The 11733-nt window shown below is 42.7% G+C and overlaps 1 protein-coding gene across 1 annotated transcript; it reads right to left on the bottom strand.

Annotated features, from left to right (window-relative positions):
* Positions 1–3344: 3344 nt before the first annotated feature.
* On the bottom strand, positions 3345–10275 carry LOC145356949 (uncharacterized). The gene is made up of 4 exons (XM_080209962.1): positions 10062–10275; positions 9371–9480; positions 6814–6888; positions 3345–3843 (listed from the first exon to the last, which is right to left on the bottom strand). The coding sequence occupies exons 2-4, from the start codon at positions 9469–9471 to the stop codon at positions 3438–3440; spliced, it is 582 nt and encodes a 193-aa protein (XP_080066088.1). The 5' UTR covers positions 9472–9480; positions 10062–10275; the 3' UTR covers positions 3345–3437.
* Positions 10276–11733: the final 1458 nt, after the last annotated feature.

Raw genomic sequence — 11733 nt, 5'->3', positions numbered from 1 at the left:
TATTCATACCCAAGTCCAACTACTCTCGAAGAGTGGGTTTGCACTGTCCGGTTACCATGTTGTACTAACTACCTTGCTGTCTGTTCCTATTACTTTCTGGGCCCTTTCCACTCTGTTTTGCCTTCTCTTTTATAATGGACTCTACCTCCTTTCTCAAAGTATAACCCCGATGGTCTTATGCAATTCCTTATCCGTTCTGAAACCCCAGCCTGAATGAAGGCCTTTCTCTCTGCATGCATAGCATTCAGTTCTTCAGAAAACATGGAGCAAATGCTTGTTCTTTTTAGCACTGGGGGATCATCTGTTAATACTGATGGCAACTTTGGATTTCTCCTGTATACCAACTGATATGGGCTATAGCCCCCCTACCACTTGTAATGAATTTTTCGCACGCACTCCCCATGTTAATGCAAGCTGCAATTTACATCCCACTTGATCCACCAAAATTTTATGCAGCATGTCATCTATAACTATGTGATTCCTTTCACAGAGGCCATTGCTGAATGGGCTCTCTGCTGCAGTGCCCATTATTGCAAGATTAAAATTTTTGCACATATCTTGAAACTCGTCATTTGTGAATTTGCCCCCATTGTCTGTCAAAAATTGAGACAGTGCCCCCAATCCTGTTTGAATCCAGTGGTCGTAATTTTATCTATAATGGTCTTTTTATCTTTGCTATAAACCACCGTGGATACGCTAAACCGGGTGGCCATGTCCACAAATTGCAAAAGATAGATGCCTATGTCCTTGTCCCATATCTTTAGATCCATTGCCACTATATCATTGAAATCTCTTGCTAATGGTAGACTCACAACTGGATGGGGAGGTGTCCTTCTATATTTTATACTAATTTCACACTGGTCTGATATTTGTTCTATGAGATCATTATATCCTTTGTCCAGCACACCTGCATCTTGCAGCAGTGCTCACAGTCTCTGTGGTGCTAGATAAGCAAACTGCTTATGGAGTTTCAGAATCATCTTCTTTTTGTCCAGCATGCTGTTATCTGTTTGTGACATTAATGCCTCATGAATCCTTTGGCCTGATAATTTCTGTTCACTTAAAGGCAGACAATAATGGCCAGATCTTGTAAAATGTAGGTTCACAGTTTTCCCAAATACCACAGCTTTATCCTATTTCAAGTTGATGGCCATCTGACCTTTCTTCATCGCAGGCCTGCCTAACAACAAAAGTATATCACTGGAAACCGCATATGTTGCTATAAATAAACTGATTCCTGCACTCTTACAGGGAAGTATCACCCTTTTGGAGGATGTTAGAGTGTTGTCATCTCCAAATCTAAAGCAGGTGGAACTGTCATGTTCTTTTACTTTCTTTTAGTCTTTATAACCAGGAGACTCTAAATAAACAGTGTAGCTAATCTTGGCTGCAGACAATGGATGTACATCCACTATCTAAAACAGCACTGTTGAAAGAGTCTATCATTAGGCTGTTCATTTTACGACTCAACTTTTCTGCCACCAGAACAATGCCTTCCTGGTCTTTATCCTCATCATTGTTAGTTTCCACGTGTGTCACATGTGGTTTCAAAGACACAATTTCTTCTTTTCGGGCAGTTCACAATGTAGTGGTATGGGAAACCACACTGGAAACAGCAATTCACAATCCCTCTAGCATTCCTTTGATTTAAATGGCTTTTATCAGTATCCTATTTCCCCATTTTCAAATTGGTTATAACTGTTTTCAACACTAGATCTGTTATTAACGCAACTGTCTCTGTTTAAAGGCCTTCCTGTACCATTTGGTCTGACAGGCATTTGAGTCACCATTGACTTCTCTGTTCTGGGCACTATGGCATTCCGATCTGCATTGAACAAGGTGGCAGAGAAGGGTTGTTTCCAGAAAAATTTTTTTAATGATGCTGCCATTTGATCAAAGAGGGGCTCTGTTGCCCTGAATTGTATTCCAGTCATGACTAGAAGAGTATCCATATGTAAATATGTATGTAAATGGCTAGTCCAGTTCAGTTTCTGACCAATGGTAACTCCCAGGATGTTGATAGTGGGGGATTCCACAATAGTAATGCCATTAAGTGTCTAGAGACAAAGGCTAGATCCTCTCTTGTTGGCAATGGACTATACCTGACAATTGTATTCCATTTCCAAGTGCCTAAAATTCTAATTTACTCCAATACCTGAGTTATATTTGCTTTTGTTCCTGGATAACATTAAGCTGTAATTTACTGGCTCCCCAATGTTGCATTTGGGGAGTACCCCAAAGGTGCACTGAGAATCTCACTTGGATTTTCCCAGATAAGGCTTTATGTAGCATTTGTCTGGACGTGCTACCTTCCTTTAGATATTTGGGATGCTCTCAGAACCATCTGATAAACAATTTAGATCACTTACTTTGGATGCTTTTGCCAGTTTTAACCAATAATATCCTGACAGAGTGAAGATTTAATTCTGGAACTCCACACCATGACTAATCAAATCCCCGGCAACCACCCCCTCTACAATGCGACCCCATCCCCTCAGCCTAACAGGATGTCCCAACTAGGGGGCGGTCACTCCTCCCCTAATATGATTCCAACAAGGACACAGGCACCCTGAAGCCCAGGAATGGACCCAACCTGAACCCCTCACATCTGGACAACTCAAACCCATGCACCTACCTGGACATTTACCTTCTCTCTCGCCTGTCAGGTTCATGGGCCCTATAAACTAACCTGCTTTCTGGCAGTCAGTGTAGTATAAAAGGGGGCATGACTTCCCTAAGTTCACTGGAGTTGCCTTGCACAGGGGCCTTTGGTGGCTGCAGGCTCCAAACACATCCAACCCCGGCCAGTGGAGGATTCAACAACGTTTTCCAGAGCGGGTAAGTGCACTTTAAATTCTTGTAATTCCAACAGGCCAGAACTTTACATCACTGGGTGGAAGTTCTGGATGTTGAAATATATATAATAATGTGTCTGATGTTACTCAGTTGATATATGATGTCTCTGTGTCAGAACATTGTGGGTTCAAGTGCAATTCAAGATGATTGAACACAAACTCTAGGCAGTTACTGTGTACACTGCTGAGGGAATGCTGTTCTGTTGGAGATCTCGCCTTTCAGATGAGCTATTCAATCAATTCAGTGGATGTCAAAGATTCCAAAATAATTCTGTTATAATTTGTGTCTGGCTTGTCCCAAGCAACATTGGGTAATTTTTCAAAAAGGGAAATGTGTGTATGAGCAATGTTGGACTCAATCAAATTAAAACCGGAAAGACATCAGAAAATATGGAATGTCGTGTCTTAGCGCTTTCAAAGAAAAACATTTAGCCCTTAGATTCTAACACACCATCGAAACTTCACAGTAAATACGCAAGCACAATCACATATATCTCTGGTAAATGTTTATTAAGGGTCTGAACTAATAAGACAGTGCACTGACTGTTAACATTTGAGTGACCCTAAGATTAATGAGACTGGTTATTTGCTTTTCTTATTTGTTACGGTTAAACCAATGGAAGCAGGATCCTCTAACATAACAGTGACTTTCAGGCCTTTTGTCTCCAGGATCTGCAAGTGCTCCATTTCTCTGATTGATTTCTTGTTAAACAAGCCATCATCTTCCTTCTCCTGGAGCATGGCTTGGTACAGGCTGTCATCCAGTGCTATTTTGCTTTCTCGAATGCTCAAGATACACACTGGAGGGTCTGAATCACTGAAGATGGGTGGTTTGTAGAAGAGTACCACCAGTTGCTCATCACCACACTGGTAGCTGATAAGCCCTGCACAACCTCCATCTGGATTTTCTGTGAAAGTAATTTTCTTCTCTTCCCCCATTTCAACAGGCTCCAGTGGTGACATTGCCTTTCCAGTCACAATAAAAAGCCTACGAACAAGGACATTCATTCAACTATTTAACATTGTTGAAATAAGAGAATTCACAATAAAATAGAACGGAATTTTTTTCATCATCATGTCATTGATCTTGTATGCAGTAAGGGAGGTACTTAAGGCAAGGCCCATTTACTTGGGCCTCCATCGCTTTACTCATCCATCAACATTTCTGACTCATTTGGGGATTGGGTGCATGAGCTGTGGAAATGAGGTCAATTCTCCCATAGTTTCCTCAACAACACTGGGCCACTGGGGTGCCTGAGGAATAGGCCATTGAAGGCTTTCCAATTGTAAGAGGCCAGGCTCTTGCACTACCAATCATTCAAAGAGATTGATTCTGGGACAGAAACTGGCCCATTTAACAAAGGAAGCATTCCCTCTGGATACCCCACTACTTCAGTGTGCACCGATTCTGAATTTCCTGCGTTTTGTGCCCAGTGATCCCAGTAATGAATTAGCACCAATTCCACGCAGTCTCATATGTCCAATCCCAGGAATTGGGATGGATCCGCTCCACATTCGTGGGTGACTGAAGCTCTGCCTTTCCCAGAATCCCCAGCCCCATCAATCAACAATTCCCAAGTTAAACAGGATTAGATAGACAGGATTTATTCCCACTTGGAAATAAGTGGACGTATAAGTGAGAGGCAACACGGTTTTGTTGAGGGGAGGTCATGTCTCAAACTTGATTGAGTATTTTGAGGAAGTGATGAAGATGATTGATGAGGGTAGGGCAGTGGATATTATCTACACGGACTTCATTCAGGCCTTTGATAAGGCAGACTGTGAAGTCGCATGGAATCAGAGGTGAGCTGGCAAGGTTGACATAAAACTGGCTCGGTCAAAGAAGTCATGATGTGGAGATGCCGGTGTTGGACTGGGGTAAACACGGTAAGAAGCCTGACAACACCAGGTTTAAGTCCAACCAATTTGTTTGATAGTAAATTCACAAGCTTGAGGTTTGCCCCTTCATCAGGTGAATGGAGAGTTCTGGCCTCAGACAGAGCATATAACAGCACGGACAGTTTACAAATTACTGATTAGAATGCGAGTATTTACAACTAACCTGCTATTCAAGTTTTGAAGAGGCCGACAATGTGAGTGGAAGGAGCATTGAGCACAAGTTAAAGAGATGTACCTTCGGGTAAGCATTCTCCAAGGCGGCCTTTACGATACATGACAACGCAGAGTGGCTGAGCAGAGACTGATAGCCAAGGACGGTCTCAACAGGGATCTTGGGTTCATGTCGCACTATCTGTAACCCCCATGACTTGCCTGGGTTTGCAAAACCTCACTTACTGTACTGTCTGGAGACAATACACATCTCTTTAACCTGTGATCAGTGCACCTTCCACTCACATTGTCGGCCACTTTAAGACTTGAATAGCAGGTTAGTTGTAAAGACTTGCATTCTAATCTGTAAACTGTCTATGCTGTTATATGCTCTGTCTGAGGCCAGAACTCTCCATTCACCTGAAGAAGGGGCAAACCTCGAAAGCTTGTGAGCATACTATCAAATAAATCGGTTGGACTTTAACCTGGTGTTGTCAGACATCTTACTCGGTCAAAGAAGACAGAGGGTAGCAGTGGAAGGGTGCATTTCTGAATGTAGGGCTGTGACATTTGGTGTTCTTCAGGGATCAGTGCTGGGAACTTTGCTGTTGTAATATATGTAAATAATTTGGAGGAAAATGTAAATGGATTGATTAGTAAGTTTGTGGACGGCACAAAGGTTAGTGGATTTGCAGATAGCAATGAGGACCATCAGAGGATAGACAGGATATAGATCAATTGGACACTTGGGCGTAGAGATGGCAGATGGTGTTTAATCCGGATAAATGTGAGGTAGTGCATTTTGGAAGGTCTAATACAGATAGAAAATATACAGTAAATGGCAGAGTATTGATAGGCAAAGGGATCTAGGTGTACAGGTACACAGGTCACTGAAAGTGATAATGCAGGTGGAGAAGGTAGTCAATAAGGCTGATGGTTTGTTTCCCTACATTGAGCAGGGTACTGAGTTTAAAAATTGGCAAGTCATGTTGCAGTTTCATAGAACCTTAGTTCGGCCGCACTTGGAATATAGTGTTCAATTCTGGATGCCACACAACCAGAAGGATGTGGAGGCTTTGGAGAGATTCATCAGGATGCTGCCTGGTATGGAGGGCATTAGCTATGAGGAGAGGTTGGAGAAACTTGGTTTGTTCTCACTGGAGCAACGGAAGTTGAGAGGAGACCTGATATAAGTCTACAAGATTATGAGAGGCATGGATAAAGTAGATAATCAGAAGCGTTTTCCCAGGGTGGAAGAGTCAGTTACTAGGGGTTTAATGTGTGATTTGCAGGGTTTAAAGGAGATGTACAAGGCAGATTTTTTACTCAGAGAGTAGTGGGTGCCTGGAACTCATTGCCGGGAGACGTAGTGGAAGAGGATACATAGTGACTTTTAAGGCGTGTTTTGACAAGTACATGAATAGGATGGGAATAGAGGGGTATGGTCCCTGGAAGGATAGGGGGTTTTAGTTAAGTCGGGCAGCATGGTCGGTGCAGGTTTGGAGGGCAAAGGGCCTGTTCCTGTGCTGTAATTTTCTTTGTTCTTTGTTCCTTCAAAGTCCTTCAAAGATGGGGAACTGTGTGAGCTTATACAATGTTATATTGTCATCTCCGATGTTAAACATGCCGGAGATTATTTTAACATGGGTATTAATACAATTGATCCAAGTCTGCTCAACTTCCACACTTGTAATTTTCCGTACAGTTCACTCCCACCTTAGACAGGAAACACTGAGCTCCGTGTCCTACTGCCCTGGCTGAGATTGGATAGCAGAGTGCAGACAGGGAACTGAACTGGAGAAGTGGTCTGTCTGACTCTGAGCCAATGTGAGCAGTGTATTTTACTCAGTGCTGTTCAATATTGTTTCAGGAGGGGAAAGAAGGCCAGGAACTGGAAGAAAATACTTACTGTGGTTCAGTCAGCCTCATGATCTTGGTGTCATTTTTGACATAAATGTAGGCAGGAATGTCACCAGCCTGCTTTCTGTAATAGAGAATACACAATAAGTGTCAGATACAATAGAAATTAGAAGGATCACTCATTCCCTGGTTGTAGGGTTGCTAACCCTCTGGGACTGTCCTGAGATTTGTCGAACTGAAGATTAATCTTGTAGAAGCTGGCAATCACGCAGTGGAACCTCCAGGAATGCGTTTCCACTATTGTTGACAAATGCACCTGGTGGATATATTTATGAAAGTGTCAAACTGATTGGTTTGATTGACCTCAGCAATACAGAACTGTGTAAGGGTGTAAAAACTGTCCTTGCTGTAACAGTGCTGGGAGCAGAATAAAATCAGCCCGGGCTCTTAGTCCGGCTGACTAATCATTGATCAGTACTGGAACATTCATTTCTATGAATATTGTCTAAAAACAGTGGTGATAGCTCCTTTATTATGTTGCTTGTGGACACTAATTGTCCATGCTGACATTTATACCTGACTCAATGGAGAAAATGATGCCCATGGATTCTCTCATACATTCTAACCTCTGCTCCCCAAATTAGCCCATGAAGGTGAATTATGTGTTTCATATTTTAACCCGAATTAAGATCAAGCAGCTTGACATTGATAAGGAATTGAACCTGGAATTTACATGGACAGTACTGGTTAGTTGGTCTCAGATATGGTCTCAAAGTTACATAATGAGGGCAATTCTTCCAGCCTGCTGCACTGCTTGAGTGTTGTCATCCTGGCACTGCCCACTGGGCATCCTGGCACTGCCCACTGGATGTTGGTCAATGTCAAGGGGGTGGGTCCTGAGGGGGTGGGGCCTACTAAAATTGTGAGGAAAGGGGAACCTGATGGGCACTTTGCATTAGCAATTGGTTGGAGAGGGAGGGAGGAGGATGGACATGGGGAGTTTCAGGCTGGGCATTGGGGTGGGTGGTCATGGTGGCTACTGGTCAGGAGGGCCACAAAGGCTGCCAATCAGGGACATGGTCCAGGGAAGCAATTGAAAACTGGCAATCAAGAGGCCGGTGATGGATTGCCAGTGCTCATGCACTGAATTCACCATTGACAGACCGATACATGCGCAATGGCCCACTCAGTGCACTGATGACAGTCTCTCCAGTGGGTTCAGGCCCCCCACATCAGCATGAGTCCCTCTGTGGCACACTGTGATGCACAGACTGCTGGAGATTGATTCAACTAAGCACGCCCAAAAATGAGTGGAAAAAACCCTCCTATTCCTGTCTGTTGGGCCGTTAAGATTTTTTTGGGGAGAATCGCTCAATGCTCTATTTTGTTGAATTTCTTTCAGTCACTTAGACGGAAATCTGCTTTTATTCAGAGCTCAGTATTCTAATCTAAACACTTTCTCAGTGGGCTTCACATAGGATGCAATTCTTATCACTTGTCATATCCTGCAAAACCAAATGTTATACTGACAACATATTGAAGAAAAACTTTCCCTTAAATGTAGAACATAGTTAATACTTAATCAGCAATTTCCTGTTTCTGCTGAGTAACATTAAAACTCGTTGGAACAAACTTTGTGATTTTTTTTCCCCATAACTACAGTCCTGCAAGATCTTGAATGGAAAGTAGCTGCTAGATAAAGGAGTCCCAGGTCTAATATCTGTGCAAATCCGCAAAATCAAAAAACATTCTATCATTTGTCATTAAATAAATCAGCGAGCAATCTGTTTTGCTGCTGTCATAAATCATTAATTTAAAGAATTCTGTCTGGACAAGGATACAGTGAAAATTGAACATATGAAGCTTGACTTGCACCTTGTCAATTACTATTCACTTCAAAGGATGAAACTGCACTGAAGCTAAATGTATAGAACATACTTACCCTAGGTCAACCTTCGTAATGCTTTTTATTGGGCCACTTTTGGTGTGACAGTTGGTACTGATCCCAGTGGCAATCCATTAATTACGATTGCCATTCTCAGAATAATCTCATTATCCTATCTCTCTGTTCCCTATTAGTTAAACAATCAGCTATCCATGCCAATATAATAATAGCTTAGTATGGTAACACCTCAAAAGCCTTTTCGAAAACAAAATATACTCCAGCTTCTGGTTCCAACACATGAAGCTGAAATAACCCTTTGTTTTTAACATAGAATCCCTACAGTGCAAAAGGAGGCCATTTGGCCCATCATGTCTGCACCGACAGCAATCCCACCCTGGTCCTAACCTCAAAATCCCACATTTTTACCCCACTAGTCCCTCTAATTGTTGCATCCCGGGACAGTAAGGAGCAACCTAGCATGGCCAATCCACCCAACCTGCACATTTTTGGACAATAAGGAGCAATTTAGCATGGTCGTTCAACCTAACCAGCACATCTCTTAGACTGTGGGAGGAAACTGGAGCACCCAGAGAATTCCCATGCAGACACAGTGGGAAAAGGTGCAGACGGTGACCGAAGCCGGGAATTGAATCCGGATCCCTGGAGCTGTGAACTTTGAAACAATGATATAGACCAAGCTAAATGTTCCAGACATACTTACGTTGGGTCAGCCTTGATACAGCGTGTTTTTGGGTCACTTGTGGGGCTAGAATAATAGATATTATTACCGTAATTGCTTCTGGTAGAGCTAGAGTTTCCCATTCTGCTAACCTGTAAAGGAGAATAGAAAGTTACCATCAGATACAAATGCAGTTTTAAAATCTAAAATGCTCCCTGATAGTAGGGTTGCAAACTCTTCAGGAATATTCTTAAGTCTCAGAAATTGAAGGTTGATCTGCAAAAATCGGCTGCATGCAATCTGGGGCCAGTAAAAAAAAATCATAGGATCCTCGAGTGCAGAAAGAGGCCCTTCGAGTCTGCACTGAACACAATCCCACCGACCGGGAGAGAGGCGGGGGGAGTGAAAATACTAATGAGAAAAGCATGGAGAAAGCAGGAAAAGATACTGGCAGCTCACATTAAAGTGAATCCAAACTCTTCTATTAGCAGATAAATAATAAAAGGGTGATAAAAGAGTCAGGCTGATTAGGGGTAAAAAAAAAGGGATTTCCATGTGAAGGCAGGGGAAATGTGCCACTTTCCCCTTTCACAAACTCTTTGGAGCCAGATCGACCAGCAGTGTTGTATTTGACAGACGTCTGATGTGGGAGATGGCAATTTCACATCTTATGGCAAGCTGAACTCTGATTGTGAAGAGATGCTTCAGAAAGTAGTAATTATTTGACTCTTACCTGGCTCCTGGAAGTGTTGCTGCAATGCTTTGGCTCTGGATTCCTGTCTGATGTGCAGACTGAGGCTCACCATCTCTGGTTTTATATGTTTCAAACTAGCAATAGGATTAGTCTTTCAGCCAATCACAGTACAGTTACTTGGAATTTCAACATTATTTTTGATCAATTTTACAGAGAATGGGTGTTGCTGGCAAGGCCAATGTTTATCACCATTCTGGAATTTCTGTTTAAGAATGTGGTGATGAGTCAAGCAGAATCTATCTAACCAGTATGACAGCTGACCAGCTTTGGAGATTTGCTGTGTAGAGTCAGGTAATGAGTCCAATATCCAATCCTTGATAAGCTGCAATTTATTTCAGTTAAACACTGAGAAGACCAAAGTTTTTACCTTCAACCCCACCACAAACTCTGTGAACTCACCATCAATTCCATTCTGTTCCTTAAAGCAAGGAATCTGAAAGGAGAAGAGGACTGGAGAAAAACTCAGCAGGTCCAGCAGCCTCTATCAGGAGACCTGCTGAGTTTCTCCAGCCTCCTTTGTTCTTGTTCCATTCTGCTCCATGGTCACTTTGAGCCAGAATGCTGACAGTCTTGTCATCGAGTCTGACCCCGAGCTGAGCTTCAGTCTCTATTGCTGTACATCAAAAAGACATCTCCTTCCACCTCAGGCTTTGTAACAAAAATTGTGGATTTCCTGAGTGGCGGGTGATGTTAAAATTCTCTCTGGAGTGACAGCCTGACACTCGATTAACCGTGGAAGTGGAAAAGTTGGGTTCAGCTGCATTAATAACTTAGCAGTTGAATGACATTAGTCAATAACCTCAATCTACTCCTGTCCTTGAGGTAAACTCAGTATTTTAAATCAATCCAATTCAGTTTTATTAATTTAAATCCAAAACTTTGTAATCTACAACATTGTTACAGAGATTGACTTATGGGAATGACTCTGATACTCTGACCCCCCTTTGCCAATCGATGATGGTTTTCGACTGTTGCAGTTTGGAGTTTACAGTAACTATTGACCATTATGTCCTCTGCCTGCCAGACTGGGTTAAGAGGGATCTTTTCTCAGTGACTCACGTCCACCATGACCACAATCCATTCTCAGAGGTTGAGAATGATTATATATCCAGGGATCTCCATGGTTTATCCAATCTGCAGAGGGTGTCCATTATAACTTCCAGAGCCAATAGGCCCTTAAGGCTGCCACTAATTTCTTGGTGCCATTCCCCTTATTGGTTCAAAAACAACAACTGGAGAGAATGGAAGAAGAGACGGCCAAATCCTTCTTTCTTCCATAAGTGACGCTTGGCTCTGACTCCTGCACTCTTATTTTTCCCTCCATCTAACCCACCTTGTCAGTGGAGGTTAGCGGAAAGGAAAGGAGGTTGGCTGGTGTCCAAAACCTTATTTCTCATTATCAACTGAATGCTGCAGCACAGGTGAAGAATGAGAGTGTTACACTTATCTTGAAGTATTTCAAATTGAATTTAACTGATTTGCCCATCCTGTTTCCAGCTGAGCACTTCAATCAGTGGGCCAGTCCATTAAAAGGCTGCCCCAGCACTCCCCAGCCACTTGTCCATAGTCCCAGGCAAAGAATGGTTGCTGAGAAGTCAATCACAAGATTCACGGAGATATCCCTTGACAGACACTGGATGCCCTTTCAGAG

Source organism: Carcharhinus amblyrhynchos, chromosome 22, assembly GCF_965287045.1.
Source record: "Carcharhinus amblyrhynchos chromosome 22, sCarAmb.v2.hapA, whole genome shotgun sequence".
In the NCBI taxonomy this organism is placed as follows: domain Eukaryota; kingdom Metazoa; phylum Chordata; class Chondrichthyes; order Carcharhiniformes; family Carcharhinidae; genus Carcharhinus; species Carcharhinus amblyrhynchos.
The sequence above is the reverse complement of the archived record's forward strand: the minus strand, read 5'-3'. Positions and strand labels throughout refer to the sequence as shown.

Coding starts and splice junctions, on each gene's coding strand:
- LOC145356949 (XM_080209962.1), bottom strand. CDS start 9,471: ATGGGAAACTCTAGCTCTACCAGAAGCAATTACGGTAATAATATCTAT. Junction 6,889..9,370: donor TGTATCAAGGCTGACCCAAC/GTAAGTATGTCT, acceptor TCTCTATTACAG/AAAGCAGGCTGGTGACATTC. Junction 3,844..6,813: donor ATGAGGCTGACTGAACCACA/GTAAGTATTTTC, acceptor CCTTGTTCGTAG/GCTTTTTATTGTGACTGGAA.